Raw genomic sequence first — 23,876 nt, 5'->3', positions numbered from 1 at the left:
CCACCCGCGTGACTGGCAGCTCTCTGCCCCACCCACCTCGCGGGCCGGCGGCGTAGTTGAGCGCCAGCGAGGACTCGCGGGGCGACAGGCCCCTCAGCATGTCAGCTCGCTGGGCCATGGCGGTGGCCGCGTTGTGGTGCATCTGCTGCGAGGTGATGTAGTCGTTGATGATTGTCTGGCGGTTCTCCAGTGCCGCCGTGTCGGGGTAGCCGCGGATGAGGTAAGGCGGGTACAGGTGTGGGTAGGTGGGGTTGGGGGCCAGGTGCCGGGGCAGGTAATAGGCAGCGGCTGCCGGGAGAAAGGGAACAAGGTCAGGCCGGCCCACACCTCGGCTGGGAATGCCACGCCCGCCCCGCCCGTCTCAGTGCCCTCACAGCTTCTCCCAAACACCCCCCAGAAAACGGAACTAAGAGCCTAGAAGGAGAAAACCCCTCGCTGCCCCAACACACATGCGGGTGCCTCTGACTGATAATGTTCTTTGGATGGAAATTCCCCCAAACACAGGGCATCCAAAACGGGGATCACTAAAATCCCTAAGGGCTGCATCCTGCTAAACGGATGTTCAGATCATGTCCGTCTGGGGAACGCTCACCCTTGAGCCCTCTTTTGATACATTTGCAATTTTAAAAGCACTGATAAGTTCCGCAGGAAAAGAAAACCACTGAAAAACGTTTAACCCAGCATGTCCCTCAGACCCCTAAGAGAAATTCTGTTTCTCACCTAAACTGTTGACGAGATTACACTGTTGGGTCTCCCCCACACCATGCCTCAGTTTCCCCACCTAGTGGCGCCTAGTTGATGCCTGAGGAGCCCTCGGGCTGACACTGATGCCGCAGGGTGCTATGGGTCCGGGGCAATCACCTGCATCCAGAGGGATCCCACGGGGTATGGAGGTGGGGTCAAAGGCCAGCGGGATGTGGCCGCGGTACAGGTCCACGCCACTCACGCCCCGGAGCAGGTGCTCGTAGGGCGACATGGGGTGGGGGTGATGCTCAGGCACGGTGCTGTGTGGGGACTTGGCAATCTCACGGGGCGTGGACGTCAGCTTTCGATCCTGGGATGTCTTGCTGGACGAGAGGCTGCCTGTGGGGAAGGGCCAAGTGGGGATGGCATCAGACCTCTGTGCCATAGGTGTCCCAGCCTCCAACACGGGGGCTGCCAAGGCTAGTGCTTATGGGAAGTCATTTGAGGGTAGGGTCTCCGGGATCCCAGGGACCAGGCCTTGTCATCCATCCATTTGCGTCTAGTTCATTTTTCCTTTCATGTATTCATTCACTCACTTGCTTCTGTTTTTTAGTTCTTTTTAAAAGTTCATTCTTTCTTTCCTTCGTTCCCTTTCTTGTGCATTCCTTCAATCAACCAAAAATATTTATTAAGTGTCTACGACATGCCGAGCACTTTCTAAGAGCTAGGGCTCCCCCGCTGGACAAAACAGAAAAATCCTGGCCCCTGTGGGGCTGACATTCAATGTAGGAGACAGACGATCAACTAGTCATCGAAAAAGAATTTCAGAGTAATAAATGCTCTGAAGAAAAATTTTAAATGTGACAGAATGTGACCAGAATACTGAAGGGGGGAGGGTGGTCATAAGAGGCCTCCCTGAGGATGTGACATTTGAACAGAGTCCTGAAGGGCGCAAAAGAAACCAGTTAGGTAAAGATCTGAAAGGCGGGTGGTGGGCTGGGGGCGGGGGTCGGATTTCTGGCACAGGGGACAGCACGTGCAAAGGTCTAGAGCAAAGAATGAGCTGAGTGTGGTCAAGAAAGAGACATAAAGCAGCAGATAAAGGAATTTAGCAGTAAGATGGAGAGGTGGGTGGGGCGGGATCCTGCAGGCTCCCAAGGCCGTGGAGGAAAAGGGTGATTTTTTCCTAAGCGCAGTGAGAAGTCACTAGAAAGATTTAAGCAGAACAGTGGCGTAATCTGATGTAAATATTTCAAAAAAGTATTCAGCCTGTCGTTTGGGGAGCAGATTATTAGCAGGACAAGAGAGAAGTCAGGGAAGCCAGGTGATCTGGAGGTGGCCAAGAGATGGAGAGAATCCTGAGGATGGTTTGGAGGTAGAACCCACTGGTCTGGCAGGTGGCATGGATGTGGTGGCCCCGAGGATGCTCCTGAGCTAAGGAGTGGATGGTAAGGCAGTTTCAGAGACCGGAGCCCACCGAGGCCGTGCCCCACCCTGTGGCCCCGCCCCACCTCGCACCCCGCCCCACGCACCCTCCTGCAGGCGCGGGGTTGGCTCCCGTGTGGTCACTGGTGATCCGCGGGGTAGGTGGCTGGCGAAGGGCGCCGCGTGGTCCTCGTAGGTCAGGGGGCTCTGCCGTGGCTTGCCCAGCTCAGGCACGATGACCGGGGCCCCCCGGGTGATGGAGCCCCCCGAGCTGCTGACAGTGCCCGGCCGGCTCTTCAGACTCTCCTCGTAGCAGGCGCGCTCCAGCGCCCGGGTGTCGGCCATCACGTCCAACGGGTGTACCGCCGGGAACGTCCGGCCGGGGCTGCCGATGATGGAGCGCACGTCGTGCTTTTTGGAGCCGGTGGAGGACGTGCTGGTGTCATACTTGAGTGGGGTGCCCTGAGGAGCAAGCGGGGGATGAGCATCAGCGACACAACCTCTCTGAGCCTCAGTTTCTCAGCTATGAAATGGGAGCGACATCTCATGCCTCCAGGGGCGGCGGAGGAAGGGCTTTGCTAAGCCTAAGATGAGCGCACACCTGTCCCTGCCCTGCCCACCCCTGTCCTGGACCCTGGCCACCAGAGTCACCAGGGGGGCTGCAGAAGGGGGCACAAAGTTCAGAGGTCAGCCTTTCCTGGAGCAAGTGGGGGAACCTCTGTTGGCCCTTGGGGTTTGCTGGAAAGAGACTTAACACCCCCATGAGGGCAAATACCTTCTTCCTGTCAGTCTGGGACTGTCTGCGGCCCATCCAATGCCAAGCCAGAAAAGCCAGCCAGAAAATCCAGTTCCACCGCCCTGAGGCTCAAGTCTCAGAGGTAAGGGCAGAGGTTTATGTTTGCTCTATGGCCAGAAAGGGCAGCTGAAGAAACAGGGGTCATGGATGAGCTGCAGCCTGGCTGCCTGGGAGAAGACCCAACCCTGTCTGCGCAGGCCGGGGAAACCCAGGATATGGTAGGCTCTGTGTCTTTGCCAAGTAAGAGAACTCTGCTTTTATTCAGGAGTGTTTTTTTTTTTTTTTTTTTTGCGGTACGCGGGCCTCTCACTGTTGCGGCCTCTCCCGCTGCGGAGCACAGGCTCTGGACGCGCAGGCTCAGTGGCCATGGCTCACGGGCCCAGCTGTTCCGCGGCATGTGGGATCTTCCCCGACCGGGGCACGAACCTGTGTCCCCTGCATCGGCAGGCGGACTCAACCACTGCGCCACCAGGGAAGCCCTTCAAGAGTGTTCTAATTACTTTCTTAAGAAGGGGAAATGCCCTTATTTTAAAAAGAATATTCCAGAATCAGACTGGCCTCCCTTTTGGATCCATGGGGAACTCTTGCCAATGGCTTCACAACTGCCCAGAGGCTGAGAGCCAAACCCGTCCCCTGGCCTTCGACAATCTTCCCACCGCTCCCGCCTTCTCCCGGGGCACCTCTGTGCCGTTAGCCAACTGTAGGCCTCCTGGACACCCTCCCTAGTCCCTGCCACGTCACAGCCACGCAGCCCCCGATGGATCCCACGCTCCTTCATCATTCACATCAGCCACCTCTGACCACGTGAAGAGACACTGGTCCTTAGGTGGTTTCCACCGACCAGCTCCTCACACAATCAGAGCTCATCTTCCCTTACCAGGCTGGGGCCTCTGGGGGGCCAGAGCCACGGGGGTGGGGGTAGGATGAGGTGCAACATGCCGGTGGGAGAAGTGGATGCCAAGAAGCAAAAATGTTGCAGATTTAGGGACATCTGGATTTGAGATACACAACTTGCCATTTACTTGCTGTGTGACCCTGGACAAGTTGTTTAACCTCTCTGAACCTGTTTGCTCACCACTAAAATGCAAACAGTAAGAGAACTACCTCAGAGTGCTGCTGTGAGGGTTAGATAAGTCATGATGTCTTATGGTTACGGATTGAGGGTTCGATCCATGACTGGCGTTCATTATTACATCTAGCTCTGGGGTTTGGCAAGCTTCTTGACCTCTCTGGGCCTCAGTTTCTCCACCCGGAGAATGGGGATGATAGGTATGACTCTCCTGGGCTGTAAATACAATTGAACGAGGTCCTGGATATAGTATAAAGGCCTTGGTATGGAATCTGGAATGTACGTGATGACGGCTCAGTGATGAGCAGCTGTGTGATCTTGGGCGTGGCACTCAACAAGTCTGGGCCTCAGTTTCCCCATTTGTAGGGGCCAGAGCAGTGCCCATCAGCACCCACCGCCCCGATCTCGGCCCCGCCGCCCAGCCCCGTGCCCGTACCTGCGTGATGGAGCCCTCCTTGAGCGGCCGCGGCGCCAGGGGCAGTTCAGGCGTGCGCCGCATCTCCTCCCGTGGGATCTCGTGGATGGAGCGGCCGGCCTCCTTCACTGTCGCCACCAGGCCCTCGTGGGCCGGCTTCAGCTTCAGGGGGCCCAGGGCCTCCAAGGGCCGGGCCTTGTAGGCCTCGGCCAGGTCCCGTGGGGGCGGGGGGGGCGGGGGCGGCGTGCCCTCACGCTTCAGGAGCTTGGCCTCCCGACGCTGGTAGTCTTCCTGGGCCTCCACGTAGGATCGTGGGATCCCTGCCAGGGAGGACGGGGCGCTGACCCTTGCACCTGCACCCCACCTCGCCCATCCTAACCTGGGGCCTCCGTGCTGGCAGATTCTGGAACCAGACTACCTGGGTTCAAGTCCTCACTTGCTGTGTGACCTTGAGCACATGACTTGCCCTCTCTGAGCCTCAAGTTCTTCACACATAGAATGGGAGTAGTAACTGAAACCCCTCACCAAGTCAGGAACATGCAGTGAGATAATATAGATAAAATGCATAAAATGGGGCTCACAGTAGCTGGCTTGCCACTGACCAGCCAGGAGGACGTGGGCAGGGTATCTGACCTCTTTGATCCTCCCACCAATTGTATCTTCCTCTCGGGGTCTGTTCCATAAGATAATATATAGAAAGCGCTTGGGGTAGCACCCAGCGCAGAGTACAGTAGATGCTCAATAAATGACATCTACAAAGTTGAGGGTGATGGGTAGTATTTTGCTTTCTCTTTTTGTTTTCAAATACATAAGGAATGCCTTGCTCTGCCTTTCAACCTGCACACATACCTGTCATGTACACGTGTGTTACATGCCTTTCCACATACCTGGGCACCCATGGCACTCTGGCATGCCTTCCCTCTCCCGCCCACCCTGACTGTAAACCCAAGGGCTTGTTGTAGCTGCCACGAGGGCGTGGTGGCCAGGCATGCGGGGGCACTTGGGGAGCAGAGGGCAGGGTACCTTGCGTGATGGAGCCTCGGATGTGGTGCTGCTCTTTGAGATGGTGGGGGCTGTGTCGCTCAGGCGGGATGGCGCGGCCCATGAGACCTGGGAGGGGGAGGGCAAGAGCATCATCTCGCGGCTCCCCGAGCCGGCCTTGGCAGTGACGAGCCAGGGTCTACAGCGCCCTCTCCCAGCAGCGGGTCCCTCCAGCCACTAGGTGTCAGTCCCCATGATGATAGTGGTGGCGGCATAGGACCACTTCCCGGGCCCTGTGCTACCTCCGGATGGAGCTTCAGAAAAACCCTGCCTCAGTTTTCCTATCTGTAAAGTAGGGCCAACCATCCCATCTCCTCCCTCCAGGGGGAGCTGAGAGAGAGAAATTCTCTCCCTTTCCTGCCATCACCCAGCAAGTAGGGAAGCCCCCGGGGCAGGTCCTAGGCCCTCCCGTTGCCCTTCTGTGCCCCCTGGAGTAGGGAGCTGGGCAGGGCACACACCTTCGATGCTGGCTGAGGAGACGGCCCTGCTGACACGGCCCTCCATCATGTCATAGGTGCGCTTGGGGGCGGCCGTCTCGTGGGGAGGTCCTGAGCTGCTCCTGCCGTCCTCCTTGGAGCACTGGGACATGGACATGCCACCTGGAAACCAGACCGATCTCACGATGAGGGGCAGCCCCAGGGCAACTGTGTGCACTGGGCCCAGAACCAGCAAACCGGCCGGGCCCAGTGGGCAGGAGTCAACAGCCTGCGGTCCAGCCCAGGGCCTGTTCTGCTGGCAGGTAGGTGTGTGCCTTTGACCACGCGCGGGTATGTGAGTCTGTGCACAAACACGTCCACTTGTGGGAGCCGACATGTGACGTGAACATGTGTAACCACGTGCACGTGAGCAAAGATGCACCAGCCGAGTGCGAACATGCAGGGTTACCACAACCATTTGTGTGTGTCACTGTGGGTCTCTGTGTGTGTGCACGTGTGAGAGTGTGTGTGTGTGCGCACCTGGCCACTGAGAGCAAAGTGAGGCCACATGGAATAAACTCTGTGCATCTGTGTCCCCGTGGGGAGAGTGTGTGTCTGCGGGGAAGGGGGGAGGGAGGGGACGAGGAGTGTCCACAGCAGAGGCGGCCTCGCCAAGCTAGGCTGAGCCCAAAGGGCGAGCGCCTCAGGCTGGCACGCGGGCCCCCGACAGGCTGAGGGTCTGAGCAGCCAGGAGGCGAGCCCTGAGGAGGCCAAGGCTGGGTCTCGCCCATCAGGCTCGGGGCTCCTCGAGTGGGCCTCTCCTCCCAAGGGTGGCTGAGTCCGGGGGTATCAGAAGAAAGTTCCCGAGAGCCCCGTGCCTGCCCCTTGGGATAAAGGGCGCACTCGCTCTCCCAGGATTTCTGATCATGACCCCATGGGATCCTCAGGGCATGAGCTACTCCAGGGGCTGCAAACTGGTGGCCAGCAGATAGACCGCGTTGCTGCTCCAAATTTTGCTCAAAATTAATTGCTGATGTTTAAACACTGAGAGATTTCAGATAAAAACAGAGAGATAGGGGGCTTCCCTGGTGGCGCAGTGGTTGAGAGTCCGCCTGCCGATGCAGGGGACACGGGTTCGTGCCCCTATCCCGGAAGATCCCACATGCCGCGGAGCGGCTGGGCCCGCGAGCCATGGCCGCGGAGCCTGTGTGTCCGGAGCCTGTGCTCCGCAACGGGAGAGGCCACAGCAGTGAGAGGCCCGCGTACAGCAAAAAAAAAAAAAAAAAAAAAAACAGAGAGATAAGAAGTCTGGCCAGCGAGCTCACACTCATTACAGGGCGACAGTCAGCTATCGGAGAACAGAGGCGGGGCCCCTGTAGTCACAGCCATCATTCTCCGGGTCCTCCCCGGCCCCTACTGCCTTCCACCCGGCCTGCGGCCCTCTCTATTCCCAGGAAGCACGTGAGAAATTGAAAGCCTTGGTTTACACCCATTCTGCAGATGACAAACTTAAGGCCTGTAGGGGCTCAAGAACTGATCGGGAGGCCTGAGCTGAGATGCCATCCAGGGCTCTGCTCACAACACCTCAACTGCCAGCCTCTCCGTCTGCCCTTCCAGGGCCCCTGACCATCCCCCAGGGCCCTCCGCCGGGTACCGAGGTTGGCACAGAAGACGCAGCTGACACCCTGTCCCCAAGACTGTCTCCACCACTTGGCAGCAGACAGAGGCAAATGCCTAAGCCCCACGATACCACCTCCGCTTCCCAGGACCTGGGGGGCGGGAGGGCAGTCAGGCCAGGCGGAGGCGGAGGGAGAGGAAAAAGCGTCCACCGCCGCCAGAGGAGAAGCAGTTTGCAGCCTTACAGCTGCCAGCCGCTGAGAGGGGCGCCCATTAGCAGCTTTTATCTCCGCGCCGCTGGGTGCCCGAGGCTGCCAGGAAATTCACGTCCCAGCCCTTTACTTCCTTAACTCCTTCCAGGCGGGGCTCCCTGGTTGGGGAACCAGAGAGGGTGAGAGGAGTGAGGGGCACTGAAGTGGGGAGCCCAGGGCTCAAGGGGGTGGCGCATCACTCTGGTCATCGCCCCTTCCTGCCACCCACATGGTATCAATTAGAGAGCACAGCGTTTGCCCGGAGCGCTGGGCCAGAGGCCTGGGGGACTGAGCCTGAGCTTCTGCCCCCTGGGCCTGTTCCCCTCCTACACGTCTGGCAAGGCTGGCCACAAGTTTGCTTCCTAAATTGTAAAGAACCGGGCAGAGGTGGAGACAGCTAAAGCCAATCCTTACCTGCTGCTGGCTTACATACCTGCAGGGATGGGGAGGTCACCCCCTCTCCTGGTGTCACCCCAGCCTTGCTTCCCTGTGAACCCACCTCAATGGGCCAAACACCCCCACCCCTGCTCCCCCAGTCCCAGGCCTCCTTTGCTCTTGAGGGGCCAGGAGGGCGGACACACAGAAGGACCACTGGACATCACTGCACCTCAGCTCCCACATCCGTGAAATGGGAAGACACTCCTTCACCCTGGCTCTCAACCACACGAAGCTGACAGGAGGGCAACACACTCCCCTAGATGCGTTTTCTGAAGACACTTGGCTGCCCTTGAACCCCAGCCATGTTTTCTGGATCCTTCTCTCTTGACCAACTCCAGAAACACCAAAGTCTGGGGTTTGGTGGCCAAGCCACACTGGATGCGGGCAGGTTTCCATGACTCAAGATTAACAAGGTGACGTCCCATTTGCATCCTGGGCGGGTGTCCTGAGAGCTCTCTGAGGGGGCTTCATCCGCTGGGCCCCCAGCATATGGGCGGCCCCCAGTAAACACCAAGTGACCACATGGCCAACCACCTCCAGGTCACCACTGGTCCTCTCACCTAGAGGGTCCTTCCCGGGCATCAAAGATGCCCGAGGGGGTTTCCCTGGTGGCGCAGTGGTTGAGAGTCCGCCTGTCGATGCAGGGGACATGGGTTCGTGCCCCGGTCCGGGAAGATTCCACATGCCGCGGAGCGGCTGGGCCCGTGAGCCATGGCCGCTGAGCCTGCGCGTCCGGAGCCTGTGCTCCGCAACGGGAGAGGCCACAGCAGTGAGAGGCCCGCGTACCACAAAAAAGAAAAAAAAAAAAAGAGGCCCGAGGATGGGAGGGCCGGGCCAGCCCCTGCCCGCCCACCAGCTCCCGGCAGCCGAGCCGGACGACGGGACTCACCCTCGTAGGACAGCACGTGGCCCTTCTTGCCCTCGTAGATGACGTGGCCCTTGGGCAGCCCGTCCTCCCGGCTGCGGTCCAGGCGGCTTGGGCTGTCCTCACCGATGATCCTGGTGATGGTGCCCTTGTACAGGACGTCGGCTGGAGTGCCCTGGGGGTGCGGAGGGGGTGAGTGCCCGCGAGCTCCGGCCGGGGACCCCCACATTCGCCAGACACGACCCAGTGCGCGTACATGTGCACCTTCCAAATCCACACACAGGCACATGTGTGTCCGCCAGTGCCCACGTGTTCACACAGGTACTGCTTCAAAAGGGCAGAGCCCAGCGGAACACAACCACGCAGGACAAAGCATCAGTAATATTAACAAGTGCTGAACGCTTTCTATACATCGACTCATTTAACCCTGGAAATAACCCTAAGTCAGGTACTATCGTGCCTACTTCAGATGAGGAAACGGAGGCACCGAGAGGCAAGGTGACCTCGCCCAGGGTCACCTGGCTAACGCGGGGCAGAGCCGGGACTGGAACCCAGGCAGTCTGGCCCTGGAGTCTGTGCTGCAACCTGTACTACATGAATTTTACTTTCTCAGAGCCTGGACGCTGGGATGTCAGCCACGTGCCGGTGGCCACATGTCATTCCCAAAACCAGAATGGGGACTCAAATCAGGGCAGGACACCAGAAATCTCAGCTCTAACTCAGGGTTTCTCAACCTCGGCACTGTGACCTGTGGGCCAGATGATTCTTTGAGGTGGGGGCCAACCTGGGCACCGTAGGACATTTAGCAGCCCTCCCCCCGGGCTCTACCCACTAGATGCCGGTAGTGCCTGTGACCCCCAATCTGCTCCCCCCAAGATGTGACAATCACAAATGTCCCTAGACATTGCCCAGTGTCCCCTGGGAGGCAAAATTGCCCCCGATCAAGAAACAGTGCCTTAGAGGGAGTGAGCTCCCTGTTGGGGGTTGTATTCAGGCAGAGAGAAGACAGCCACGTGGGGTAGTGTCCTGCCTTGGGCGACTTCCACAAACACGAGTGGGGGGTCAGAATATGAATCTGGAGTCAGACTGCTGGAGGGCAAACAGCAGCTTTACCAACAAGTTGCTGTGTGACTTTTGTCAAGTCACTTTGCCTCTCTGAGCCTCAGCCTGTACATCTACAAAACGGAGACAATCTCTGTATACGATTCTCAAAGGCACCCGTCACAGACAAGCTGTCCCCAAATCAAGACGTCTCTCTTCTCTTTCTACGATTCCAAGAGCTGACTGAGAGATGCAGCTCCAACTGCGTGCCAAGCCCTAGGCTGCTGCACTTTGAGTCTCCCCCTGGGAGCTTCTCTGCCAAGAAACATCCTTCTGTGGGGTAAGGGCAGCAACTGGCACCCCAGGCTTTCATCCCAGACCCTGGTCTGCAAGCAGGGGAAAAGCAAGACGCCCTGAATCCAGACCAGTTTCCTGAGACGTCTCAAAGCAGACGCCCTAGATAGGATCCCTTGGCCACACTTTAAAAGGCTTGTGCACAAACAGTGTAGAATAAGTGGGCTTTAGTTTGGGTGACAGATAATCCAGGGGCGGGAAGCCACCTCTCTCATCAGGAGAGCACACGGCAGGGGAGCCGGCAACATCCCATCAGGAAAGGCTCCTCCAGGGCCAGCTGATAGAAGCCCACCCACTGTAGGTCTGCGTGTGTATGAGTTTGTGTATGTGTGTGTATCCGTGTGTTCCTGAGTTTGTGTGTGTGTGTGTGAGCCTGTGTGTGTCCCATGACCGGATTTCATCACCTGGGAGTGAGGCTGTGGGGAAGTCTGACCCTCACACATCTGGCAGCTGCCAGAAACAATCGCCAAGGCTGTGAGTGACCCACATGGCTTGGGTCAGGGCCACCTGAAACTGGAGGCCGATGGATGCCCAGGAGCCTTTAATCCCTAACACCTCTGTGAGGATGACTCAGCAAGAGACACTTTTAACAAAGGGAAGACTGCATCAGGGAGCGTCGATCCCCTGCCTGTGTCAGCATGCAGTGGGGCTGGGACTTGAGTGTCTGCAGCCCGGCTTTGGCCCCAGGTACCTGCGCAGCTGCCTTCTAAAGCTCATGATTTCAAAACCAACAGGTTTTAGAGAAACATGAAGCATCAGGGCCTCTCCTCTGTGGTGTGATCTGAGGCCCCTGGAGCCAAAGACACCTTCCTATGGGAGCCTGTGGTCTGAAGTTTCACCATTCACGTGCGTGTGTGTGTGTTGGGGGGAGGGGTTGTGCGTGCGTGCATGCGTGTGTGTGTGTGCGCTCCCCTTCCTCTGGGACAGCTGGCACAAAACGCTGCGTCCCCTGCTTACTGGCTACACGACCTTGGGTTTAACCTCTGGGCTTCGGTCTTCTCATCTGTAAAATGGGCTGACCTGGATTCTGTGCTAATGTAAACCATCTTGTCTGGAGCGGGTGGAAGGGAAGGAAAGGAAAGCCCTAGGAGCTAAGGACCCCAGGAAGTGGGGGGACTGCCCTCTGTGGTCCACCCGCCAGGGAGGAAGGAGAGGGTTAAACAGGCCCTGTGTACACTAGGAGCCCCGAGCTCAGTTCTGAACCCCCAGTCTTGACCCCGGAGGGCCAGAGTGGCCCCTCTGCAAACCCTTGCATGGGGCAGATATCCCCAGCCGATCCCACACTCCTTTCTGCGGAGCTGGATGTGGCCAGGATGCCAACTCCAGCCGTCAGCCTGTCAGCACCACGAGGTCGAGGCTGGCACCAGAGGAAACCTCTGTTATCCAGGACTGAAGTCACAGAAGCGAGGGTTAGGGCAGCACAGGGGGGGCCACAGTGGTGTGGGCGGGCTCAGCTGAGCTGCGGGAGCGTCCGTCCACTCACCGCCTTAAAGGCGGGGCATGTGCAGACTCCCTCACTGGCCCCCAAAACTTCGCTGACCCGAACGCCTCCTGCTCGCTGCTCCAGGCACCACGGACACTTGCTGGTCCTGGCGCACACCAGGGACCCTCCACCTCTCCACCTTTGCGCTTGCTGTTCCCTGGGCCCGGAATGCCGATCCCTGAGATTCCCGCAGGGCTCACATCTCCGAGAGGTCTCCCCGGCTCACCTGTCTCTGCGGCCTCAGCCATTCTCAATCGCAGTGTTTTACTCAACACAAAGCACTGGCTCCTCTGAAGTCACCTGCTCCGTTTTTACCTGTCTGCTTCCTTCTGCTACCCTCCCAGCTCCTTGGGGCCCTTGAGTTTTGTGTTCTGCTCAGCACCTAAAACGCCTGGCTCCCAGGCTCACGGAGTGAGTGGGCACCCCACCTACTGAGGCAGATGCTGAGCAGAGATGCTGGGCGGACTGGGTGGGTTGCCCACTGTTTTGTCCACAGGCAGGGCCACGTCCGGAGACACTGCCTGCTAGTGCCACCCTGGCCCCTCATGTCACGGCCCCAGGACACCTACATGGGTGATGGAGCCGCGGTACGTGATGGGGCTCTCGGAAGGCACCCGCGTGCTGGGGATGCCCTTGGTGATGCTTCCTCCTGGAACCGAGCCCAGAGACGTCCCTGGAAGACATGAGACACGGGCTGAAGGGGTGTCTGCAGCCCCTCCCCAGGCCCCAGTCCCAGAGCCACCCAGACCTGCAAGTCCCCCCCCACCTCCAGTGTCTCGAGGCTGAGGGTCCCCCTGCCCCTAAATGGCGAAGTAGACAACCGCGAAGAGAGGCTGCTGGACCCTCTGGGAGCTGAAGCTTCTTAGCAGGTTTTGGATAAAGGGGCCCATTCCTGCCTCGACCCTCCCAGGAATGCAGGGGCAGCCGCCGGGGGTGAGCCTAGCTCGCACGCCCTCACCTCTCAGCACGGACGTCTCCTGAGCCGCAGGCACCCCCAGGCTCTCCGGTGGCCCAGCCTGGCCCCGTGGGGACAGCTGTTCCTGCTTCACTCCGCTGAAGGGCGCTGGAGAGGGGCGAGAGCAGTGAGCCGAGCCTCTGGGCAGGGATTCAGAAGGATGGCCGCCTCCCTGCCCTGTCCAGGGGCTGAGGGACCTCCCCGCCACGCTCGGGCCAGAGTCCCTTAGGGTGAACTGCCTCCCTCAAGCCCCCAACACAAACAGCCTAGGCCAGCGAGGTTGGGGGGCCCTAGATCCTTACCCAGCTTCTTGGGGTCCATGGTGAGAGGCAGCCCCATGGTGATGGGGCCCACGGGGGCCTTGGCATGCTCTGAGTACGGGACGTGGAGCTGCACAGACATGCCCTGTGGGAGCAGAGGTCGTGGGGTCGCAGAGATCGTGGGGTCGCAGAGGTCGTGGGGTCGCGGAGGCCACAACCAGGGCCTCAACCCGCTTTTACGAGGGCCCAAGAGGAGGGGAACCTCAGGATCACACACGGGTCCGAGAGGCTGGGGCCTGAGTTCCGGCCCTGCCGCCGCCCTGAGCAACTGTGAACGAGTCACGGCCTCTCCTGAGCCTCAGGGCCCTCACCCGCGTGGCGGTCATCATGACCTGGTTTAAAGGAAATGGTGCCCACAAGCGTCTGAGCGAAGCACATGCCTTGCCCCCGCCCTGAGCCACATGGGGGCAGGTCAGAGAGGTGAAGGAGCAGGTGGACCGAGGCTCACCACGTGCCAGGGCTGTGTGTCTAGTGCCTGCGATTTTCTGTTTCGCAGAAGGGAAACTGAGGCACAGAGAGGTTAAGTAACTTGCCGAAGGCCACACAGTCTGATCGCAGAGCCCGTGCTCTTGAATGCCCCATGGAGGGACCTCCCAAGGTCCTGATGCCTGGGTCAGGCACAGCCAGCTCTGACCCAGCCCCTTGGGTGCCCGACCCCCACCCAGACACCACCAGTCCCAGTGATCACCCCCACCCCGACCTGACAGATGGAAAGACCAAAGCCCTGAAAGAGGAAGGGGCGTTCTCCGGGCACCAGGCTGCACAGGTGCTTCTGGGGGCCTGCCCCCCCACCTCACCTGGGAGATGGCACCCATTTGCCTCTCAAGGACGCTGGGGTGCTTGGTGGAGGAGATGAGGGGCGGCGGGTTGGAGATGGTGGGTGGGCGTGGTAGGACGGGCCGGGCGCTGTCATGGAGGCCCAGGGGCAGCGGGTGACCTGCAGGGCACGTATCTGTCCATCACAGGGCCCCAGGAGCGGTCAGCGGCAGAGCCCCCAGGCCCCTCCCCACCTCGTCCCTGTCCTGCCCAGGGGGGTGCCCGTCCATACGTGCCCCCACTGCTCCTCTCGTCTCTGCCTGATGAGCCGTCTGCATCCTTGGTTCAGACACCACTACCCCAGGGAAGTCTCCCTCCAGGCCCCCCCCCCCACTCCCAGGCCCTGGCCCAAGCCCCTCAACTCTCTCCCAGACTCCTTAACTGGTCTCCCCGTTCCCCTTTTACTCTCCAACAGTCCACTCCTCTCACAGGAACCAAAGGGATCTTTTTGAAAAGTCTACTAGTTCACATCCTCCCCTGCTATGAACCTTTATGGCTCCCCACTGCTCCCCCAGGATAAGGCCTTAGCCTCTGACACCACTTTCAGGTTCACCTGACCTGGTGCTTATGGTCTCCCCAGGCTCACTGGGCACCAAGCTTCTACCATGGCAGCCTGAGTCAGTGTCTCAAGCTTCGCCTGCTCTTTCCTGCCTCCGGACCTTTGCACATGCTGTTCCCCCTGCCTGGCATGTCTTTCCCTGTTCTTCTCCTGGCTCTTTTGGCCCACTCATCCTGCAGGATCAGCTCTGCTTAGGATGGCCTTTGCTGACATCACAGTCCTTACTGGCCCCTGGCTATGCCCTTTTGATTGCTGGCGGGGCCTGGCAGGGCTGGAGAACCCAGGAAGGATCTCGAATCCAGCCTGACTATATTTGTAAATCAAAGCAGGCCCCTCCCTCCTCACACTTTTCTCTCCACCTGCCCGTTGCCCATCTCCAAGTCCATGGTGGAAGACAGAGCTCCCACCCTCAGCCTGCCCCTCACCGGCTCACGCACCTCCTAGGGCTCCCCAGCACCAGGGGCTTCCACTGCAATCCTGTAGATTTCTCACATCTCAGCGGAGCCCCCTTCCCCTTTACTGACCAGACCATCCCTCCCGCCAGGACCCTAAGATCCTTCTGCATGCAGTTCCGAGTCAGTGCACACAGTCGGCGCCCAATGATTGCACGCTGGCTGACTCGGCAAGGAGACCAGGCTCGGGTGAACTACTCACCAGGCGGGGCGTAGGAGAAGGCCAAGGGGTCAGGGGCGTGCGGAGAGGCCTTGATCACCTCGCGAGGGGGCACAGGAAAGGGCAGGCCTGACGTCCAACACGAGGGATCCGTGGGCAGCTTCTGGCCCTCAGCCGCAAAGGCCGGGAAGAATACGGGGTTCTCTGCTGAGGGGCAAGGCAGGGCAGTCAGCCACGCTCGGCCAGCCCTCAGGCCCCCAGCCCTGGCTGCCCTGCTCAAACAAGACCCCCCGCGCCTTGCAGCGCCGGCCTCGGCCAGGGGAAGGTCCTGACCAACAGTGATGGAGCCCCCCAAGTCTGCAGACCGGGCACCACGCTGACTCCTGTGATGTCCTGTCAAGCACGGTTGTGCCTCGGGCTTGGGCTGGGCTTCTCAGCGGCCCCTGATTCCAGCGCTGGAATCCCACAGGCACTTGCCCGGCACCGGGTCAGCAAGGGGCCTGGACCAACTTCCAAACCAGGGGGCGGCAGATGGTGGCACGGGGCCTGCCCACCATCCGATTCTGTGTGTACACTTGTGCTGGAACGTGGTCGCATCCACACGTTTATTTATCATCTGCAGCAGAGCTGAGGAGTTGCGACAGAGACCGTCTGTCTGGCCCACAAAGCCTAAAATATTTACTATCTGGCCCTTTCCAGAAGAGGCTTGCTGACCTCTTCAGATGACGAAGGCGGTCAGAACAGTTTGCCATGATCCGTGTATGTGTGCTCCCGCCAGCACGGCTACGGCCCGGATGCCCGGGATGATGAGGATTATCCCCATTTGCAGATGGGAACACGGAGACTCGGAGAGGTGAAGTCACCTGGTCAAAGGCCCACAGCCAGCAAGGGGAGCTCTGGGCCCAGGTAGATGGGCTGCAGGCTGTAACCTTCACCTTTGCCACACACACACTGATCACAGGAAGAGGAGCAACGATTGGCCCTGGATTCTCAGACCTGGGGACAGCCCGCAGACATGGCCAAAGGTCAGGCCGTCTTCACGGTGTTCTCCCGCTGGCCACTCACTCTGCTGAAATTGGTCCTAAGCGCCAAACCTCTTCCTTGAGAATTGGTGTCAGGCTGGAGGACCGATGGTGGCGAGGGCGGGGTACGGGGTGGGGGGGCGGGGAAGGAGTAGCCAGCTGATAACGACTGGGGAATGCCGGGCCTGGGCCTGGGATGGGAACGGCAGGCAGGTGTCGTCCCTCGGGCCACCTCCAGGTGACAGAGGGAGGCTCTGAAGACCCAGCGAGGCGAGCAGGAGGGCACTGAGAGCCACCTGCTGTGGGCCCAGCACGGGGGGGTGGAGGCGTGCGTGCTGCACGCCCCTTGCTTCTCTCCTGGGAGACTGAGCTCCCCCCGGACCTGTGCGCCTGTGACGTGGGGAGCCCGCAGGAGGGGCCGCAGATGCGGAGAGTAACCCGGGGTGGGGATTCTCATGCTCAACCAACCCCCAGTGGAGGTGCCCCCCCCCCCAGGGCCTGCACCGGGCCCGGAAATTCCACGCACACCCTGGACCTCGCTCGTCCAGCCACCCGACCGCGCGTGCCTGGGCTGCTCTCTCCAGCTCAGCTCCGGCTGCCGTGGGAGGGGGCAGGGGCGGGGGGTGGCCTCCGGTGCTGGAAGGGAAATCTGGGGCCGGGCCAGGATGGGCCGGCGGCCGAGAGCTTGGAGAGACAACCTGTTCCTCCAGCTGGGCCCAGGGAGCCCGAGGGATGGGCTGGCGGAGCAGCTCCAGGCAGGAGCCGGGCGGCGGGGGAGGCTCCTGAGAGACCAGAGAGGTCGGTCGGGCTGGGTGTCAACTTCATGCATGTGCCTACGGGTGCTAGCTGCAAGGCAGGCCTTGGTGCCTGTCGCCAGGTGCCCCGTCTCCTGTGCGGAGCGATTCCAGGAAACGGCGCAGCCCTCCGCCGTGCCAACGGGCCGAATGCCAGACTCAGAAAGCACAGGTGGTGGCTCACCTTCTCCCAGGACAGGGCCTGTGACCCATCCCAGCGGGCCCTGCCTGGCCCTGTGTGGTGTCCAGCCACCCAAGTATGGCCCAGCCCGGCTCAGATCTGGCGCCGGCCAAGGCTGTTTGGGCCCCTGACACTGCCACGCAGCTATCCGCCCTGGGCTGGTGCCCCAGCCCTGGAATGTCCTTCCAGAGCCAGACCCCACGTCTCACACTACACTCTCGTCCAGCGAACCCCAGCCCCACCACGGGGAGTCCCGGTCCCAGCGTGGGTGGCTGGCAGGGTCCCAGGAAGAGGCAGACGTTCTGCTTTCAACCCCACACTCGGGTTCATCAGGAGGTCCCACTGTTTGCCTTTGAAACGAAGTCCCAATGCCCCCCTTCATGGTCACCCGCACAGTCCAGGCTGCCACCATGGCCTCTTGCATCTGCCCACAACTCCCTGCCGCCCTTTCTCCTCAACAATGGCCAGAGAGGCGGAGAGAGAAGAGATCTTTCTAAAATAAAAATCAGATTGCCTGACCTCTCCCCAGTCCCCTACACACACACACACACACACACACACCCCTCAAAATTCCTCCAGCAAAGGCTTTTTCTGCACCCAAGACAAAATCCCACAGTACCATGGTCTACGAGGCCCTACACAATCTGGTCCCCCATCTCCCTGTCCCACCTCCTATCCTACCCCCTCCCCAGCCACCACGACCTCCCGGCAGCTCCGCCAACACACCAAGCTTGTTCCCACCCCAGGGCCTTTGCACGTGCTGTTCCCTATGCCTGAACGCCCTTCCCCCGATCTTCCCACGACTGCCTTCTCCTCTTCACGGAGACCCTTCCCTGAGCCCCTCATCACTCATTCTGTTTTGTCTCTTTCGCTGCATGAACCAGCCTAAGGTCATCTTGCTTCCTTACGTGTCCCCCTGTTTAACGTCCTCTTGCAAAAGCAGCAGCTCCTCGGAGCAGGGATTTCATCCTGCTCACTGCCAAACCCCCGCCGCCTGGCATGGTGCTTGGTGATCGTGGTTGTTCAACCAAAGTCCTGGCCCCGTGGCCACAAGCTGGCCTGTGTGCCAGCCAGGATGCACGCCCGCCCGTGTGGGTGGCATCCGAGACTTCCTGCAGCAGGTGAAGGCGGCAGGCAGGGCGGGCTGATCAGCGGGGGCGTGTCTGGCAGGCCCTGTCACTTGTGAGGTGTGGAGCTGGCCTGCTTCAGGGACAGCCCTGCTCTCTGTCGTCCAGCACACAGCACCGCCCTCAGGGAGGCCCATGGCCAAGGGCCGCCCGGCTTTCTAGAGAAGGCGGGACGTCATACCAGAGGCTGCCGGGGGTGGGCACGCAGGTGGCCCTGGCTGCCCACACCTGTCCCTGGGCTGCGTCGGTCACGGAGGATGGCCTGGGGTCCTGCTGCCCTCAGACCCCTAGAGCAGCCCGCAGGAGCCTGGGCTAGCCCAGCGTGGGGGGAGCCTCTGGGGGGTCAGCCCCCAGTGCCTGAGACGTGCCAGGCTGGTCTGGGACGGGTGTCCCTTTGGGACACAGGCTTGAGACTTCTTGGGCCGGGTCGGGGGTCTGGGGCAGAGACAGAAGATCCAGAGAACGAGAAACCATGCCCCACCTGCCTCCAGACCTTGAGCTTCACGTGGTGACAGTAAAGCCCGCCCCGGGCAGTTGCTGCAACACAGCTGCTCGGGGAATCACCCCACTGGCTCCCCAGTGAACCCAGTGACCTCGGCCTGGAATAAGGTCAGGGTGAAAGCTGGAGGGGGAAGTGCTTCCTGCCCAGGCCTCAGAGTTGCTGCCAGCCGGTGCTGAACCTCGTGGTTCTAGAAGCTCACGTGTGGACTGAATCACGGGGAACCAGAAACTGAGCCATAGACATGTTTTCGTACACGCACAGTGCTTTTGAAAATTTTGAGAAGTTGCCAATGTCGAGAAATTCGAAGGTTTCACATGAAAAGATGGATTAGTAGCTTCTCTGGAAGAACAACCCCAGGCCTGTACTGCTGGTGACTCTCGGCTGAGGCCAATATGCACCCACTTTAGAAAGAACAGAAGTCTCCAACTGCCCCAGTGCCCACCCCCACACTGCCTCACCGCCCCCCCATGTGTCACTCATTTACTTGGCCTGTCGGGCCACTGCGGCCTTGGAGTCTGCAGGAGCTGCTCTGCACACGCAAAGGCCCCTTACGCCCACCCACCTGCCCCCTCTCCCCCATACTCCCTGGGCCACTGGCACACACTTACCCTCCTTCTCAGCAGGAGGCACAGGGCTCCTGCTTTTGCCTCGAGGGCTGCTGCTGGGCTGCTGGGGGCTGTCGCTCTCCGGTTGCACATGCTGCGGTGGCGGAGGAACAGGGGGCGCCGCGTCCTCCCGGGTGGGCTCGTGGGCTTTGGTGACCTGCTGAGGGAAGCCGGGAGGACTGAGCATCTTCACAGCCCGTCCGTCCATAGGTCAGAGAGATCAGGGAAAGCCCTCCAGGCCCCCTGCGTGGGACCAGCCTGGAAACTGAGGCCCAGGGGGAGGCCGCGACGTGCCCAAGGGCACGCGGCTTGAGGGCCAGGAGGGTAGGGCTTTGCGCAGAGTGTAGGGGGTGTGTCCGCCCATCCCGGCTGCCCGGCCATGGATGGGGGAGCCCCCGTTACCCTCCCCACCAGCCCCTTCGCCCTTCCCCAAATCGCTCCGGGTCTCGGAGGGATCGGGGCTGACCAGTGGGACTGGGCCCGGCCTCGGGGAGTGGGCAGCGCGGCTTGGCGCACCTTGTGCCCCTCACTGGGAAAGCCCTGGTCAGCTCAGAGCCTTTCAGCCCAGAGCCCCCAGCTGCGTTTGAAGGCCCGGCCCACCTCCTCGGAGACGGACGGCTTTGGCCACAATTGAGCCATCCCGAGTAAGGGGCACCTCTGGGGGTCCTCCTGCTGGGCCTGGGGAGGAATCTTCCAGCTCCCTCCTTCCCCCAGCGAAGGGCCTCTCGGTAACTGTGGGCGCCGCCCTCCGCTCCGAGGAGCTGTGAGAGCGGGCTTGGGGAGCTCACTGCGAGGCCTGGGCGCCTCTGGAGAACCGTCGGCGGGCGGGGTGGGGAGAGAGGCCAGGGCGGACACCTCGCCAATCCCCCAGCCTCCCCGCCTGTCTCCACGGGGCTTTGCCCAGGGAATGGGAGACGCGGGCAGAGCCAGGCTGTGCAGGTGCTGGGGCCCCGCCTGCCCGGCCAGATCTACCGTCCCCCCAACAGGAGGTGGAGGTCGCAGGGGCCCGGGACTCACAATCGGGGGGATGGCGGCCGCACGCTGCTTCAGCTGCTTCAGGTCCAGCGGCTTCTGGGGCGAGGCGTTGGTCCTGGCGTCGCTGGTCGCGGTGAGGAGGCTAGGCCGTGGCGACAGGAGCCTGCGGGGGAGACCAGCGTCAGGCCCACGGGCTCCCGGCCTCCTGGCTCCAGCCTGGATGACGGGGCCGGAGGGGCTGCCAGAGAGAGGCGAAGGTCCAGGATCACGGGGCCCAGGAGACCTGGGGTCACGGTGGGGTCTCCTCCCTCCCTCCTTCCCTCCCTCCTCTGGTCCATGCAGGCCTCACAAGGGGCCAAGACCCCTCCCACCCCAGCCCAGAGGCCCAGCCAGGATTAAACACTCCTGAGACAGCCCAAGGCAAGGAAAGCCCCAGAGAAACCCACACTCAGGGCCCACACCACGCTCGGCCCTTTGGAAGCTGCCAGAAAGGCCAAGAATCAACCAGCTTAAGGCTTGGGGAGCTTGGGAGGTTCAGAGGGACTCTCCGTCACCCAAACAGGAGAGGCTCAGGTGCCGGGGTAGGGCCTGGGGCGTGGTGCTGAGAGGACCTCGCTTATTGGAGATCAGGATTGGGGAGCCCCCCACTCAGCCCAAATGCAACCTGAGATGCTGGGAATCTTGCCTGCACACCGTTTGCTGAGGCGCTAAAGCGGGCGGGTACAGGCTCTGCATGGAGGGGCTGGTCAGCGTGTACACGGCCCGCCCAGCAGCCCTAAGTGGGGCTGTGGTGTTGAGCAGGGCCTGCAGGTGCCTCGTCCTCTAAAGCAAGGTCACGTCTGTCTGCTGCTGACATGCAGAATGGGGCAGCGCACCTGCGCATGGTGTGTGTGTCGGGGGGGGCGGAGTGGGGGGGCTGAAACACGGTGGGATGCCAGCGACAGGGTCACCCCAGTGTAGAGGTGCAGTGTCTGGGACACCGGAGCAGAGCCTGCCCTGGGGTGTGGCTCCAGAGCTGCTCACGGGTGTTGCCCCCTTCAGGAAGTCTTCAGGGATTTCCAGAGCTCGCCAGCACTGACCACAGTGCCCTGCCACAACCCCCGTCTGCCTCCCCAGCTGGCACGAGGGTCTCCAGGGCAGGAGCTGGGTCTGCTGCAGCCTCAGAAGCCCTCACCCACCCACCGGGGCTGCCTGGCTCCGGCCCAGCCCTCGGTTCCCTCCCGTGACCCGCACTTGCTGAATACACAGCAGGCCTGGCATTGTGCTTGGGGTGTGTGGTTGGAGACCCAGAATCCAATGTCTGCTTGCAGGGCGCCAGAGCCGGCTAGATGATCAAACGGTACACACAAAGGCATCGGCTGTGGGCTGGATTCAGCCAGAGGGCAAAACGAAGGCCAGGTCCCCAAAGCCAGAGGGTCCTGTTGGTACAGCCCTTAGTGTGTACTGTGACCATCCTGGCTGATGCCACATGCAGACTGTAAGCACAGCCACTGCCTTCCAGGTAAGATCCATGACCACCAGGATGTAGCTCACGCCACCCAGTGCTGGCTGCCGGATGCCCAGCAAAGAGCAGAACAGGGCTGCTTCCCGCAGATGGAGCAGGACAGACGGGTGAGGTGCAGCTGCGGTGCCCGCTGCTCTCTGCAGTGAGACCATGGCCTGTGACCGGGACCACAGCCTGTGACAAGCCAGTCCCGGGGGCGCTAACCCCCTGGCCGCATCTGCCACATACTCAGCTGAGCGGAGTCAGTCTCGGCGACGCCCACTGGCGCTGCCCATGGCGTGCAGGTGGCGCCGGGCGCAGAGCTTGGCCTGACTTCTCCGTGCTCAGCTGGTCTCCACGGTCCTCTCGACCCGGCTCACCCTCCCTGCCGTCCTCACCTCTCTCGACCTCTCCAGATCCTGCTCACGCTCCGAGGACCACCCGAGGCCTCTCCTGCTGTGGCTGCCCGTCCTTGCTCCCCTGGACTCAGGCCCAGCCCCGTTTTGCCCACCACCCTCGGGCCAAGGCACCCTGACCAGGTCTGAGAACTGATGTTATCACCTGTCCTGCATTCCCCACCTGCAGCTTCAACCGTCACCAAACACTGCCCCACACGCCCGTCGCAACTAATCATCAATGTCCATGTAAACCAACTTGCATTTGTGGACTTAAATTTAAAATGAATATACTGCAGGCACTTTGGAAAACACTGTGGCAGCTCCTCAGAAGGTGAAACAGAGTCACCATAGGATCCGGCAATTCTACTGCTGGGCATATACTGAAGAGAATGAAAACACACATCCACACAAACACTCGTTCACGCAAGATCACAGCAGCCACTATTCACAAGAGCCAAAAGGTGGAAACAACCCAAGTGGCCAAAAACAGATGAATGGATAAACAAACTGTGATAAATAAATATACAACGGAATATTATTCAGCCATAAATGAATGACGTGCTGACACAGGCTACAACATGGATGAACCTCAGAAACATGACGCTGAGTGCAAGAAGCCAGTTGCAAAAGGCCACATACGGCATGTTTCCATTTATATGAAATTCCCAGAAGAGGCAAATCCATAGACACAGACAGAGAAGAGAGATTAGCGGACCAGGGGCTGGAGGTGGGGGATGAGGAATGACTGCTAATGGTCTGGGGTTTCTTTTTGGGGCAGTGAAAATGTTCTGGAATTCAACAGTGGTGATGATTACACAACTCTGTGAATGTACTAAAAACCACTGAACTGTACACTTCAATGGCTGAATTGTATGGTTTGTGGATTATGTCTCAATAAAGCTGTTACAGGGAAAAGATAAAGAATATACTATTTGCCAGCCATGAAATCAAGGGTTTGTTATATGAACTGTACTGTTTCTACAAATAATAAAGTACTAATGTGATACTATTATTTGCTGTATACATTACTCTAAAATGCAGATTTTAAAGTTAAAGGATAAACTTTTATATTTTTGTAAATATAATTTTACAGGGACACAAACTATGCTTTTATGATACATAGAAAATCAGCAAAGTGTCTGTGTCTCACTCTGATTGTCAGTGAACTAGGACCTCCGACTCAGACCTGTGTCCTGCCTTGGTTTCCCGGTGGCTTCTCGTCCAGGCAGGGGGCAGTGACATTGGAGGGGGCAGGGGTCGCCCCTCGAATGCTCTCAGCAGGCACCAGCTGCAGGGGGGGGCGACGAGCACAGAGGTCCAGACCCCTCAGGATTTCCTGAGGCCCCCCTAACCCTCACGCAGCAAGGCAGGGGCTCAGTGGGGACTGCGGCCAGGGGCACAGCACTTCACAGGTGACGAGATGACAGCCTGACAGCTCACAGTAAAGAGGGCAGCACCCCGGGCCTCCCTGGCGGCGCAGTGGTGGGGAGTCTGCCTGCCGATGCAGGGGACGCGGGTTCGTGCCCCGGTCCGGGAGGATCCCACATGCCGCGGAGCGGCTGGGCCCGTGAGCCATGGCCGCTGAGCCTGCGCGTCCGGAGCCTGTGCTCCGCAACGGGAGAGGCCACAGCA

At 60.1% G+C, this 23,876-nt stretch overlaps 1 protein-coding gene across 33 annotated transcripts in view; it reads right to left on the bottom strand.

Annotated features, from left to right (window-relative positions):
• NCOR2 (nuclear receptor corepressor 2) overlaps positions 1-23,876 on the bottom strand; it is a 224,689-nt gene that overhangs the window by 15,368 nt on the left and 185,445 nt on the right. For 16 of the 33 annotated variants that reach the window (XM_081251922.1, XM_081251903.1, XM_081251895.1 and 13 more), the window contains 14 exons: positions 20,406-20,526; positions 19,392-19,548; positions 15,200-15,364; positions 13,968-14,122; positions 13,153-13,255; positions 12,854-12,958; positions 12,465-12,568; positions 9,042-9,192; positions 5,889-6,029; positions 5,413-5,499; positions 4,411-4,709; positions 2,217-2,571; positions 862-1,083; positions 37-288 (listed from right to left, as the gene is read on the bottom strand). In XM_081251922.1, the coding sequence (XP_081108048.1) occupies positions 37-288; positions 862-1,083; positions 2,217-2,571; positions 4,411-4,709; positions 5,413-5,499; positions 5,889-6,029; positions 9,042-9,192; positions 12,465-12,568; positions 12,854-12,958; positions 13,153-13,255; positions 13,968-14,122; positions 15,200-15,364; positions 19,392-19,548; positions 20,406-20,526 (2,417 nt within the window). The remainder of the gene's footprint in view (positions 1-36; positions 289-861; positions 1,084-2,216; positions 2,572-4,410; positions 4,710-5,412; positions 5,500-5,888; positions 6,030-9,041; positions 9,193-12,464; positions 12,569-12,853; positions 12,959-13,152; positions 13,256-13,967; positions 14,123-15,199; positions 15,365-19,391; positions 19,549-20,405; positions 20,527-23,876) is intronic. The other 17 variants (XM_081251913.1, XM_081251898.1, XM_081251897.1 and 14 more) reach the window with 5 other exon arrangements.

Source organism: Mesoplodon bidens (assembly GCF_964165515.1).
Source record: "Mesoplodon bidens genome assembly, chromosome: 13".
NCBI classification, from domain to species: Eukaryota; Metazoa; Chordata; class Mammalia; order Artiodactyla; family Ziphiidae; genus Mesoplodon; species Mesoplodon bidens.
The sequence above is the reverse complement of the archived record's forward strand: the minus strand, read 5'-3'. Positions and strand labels throughout refer to the sequence as shown.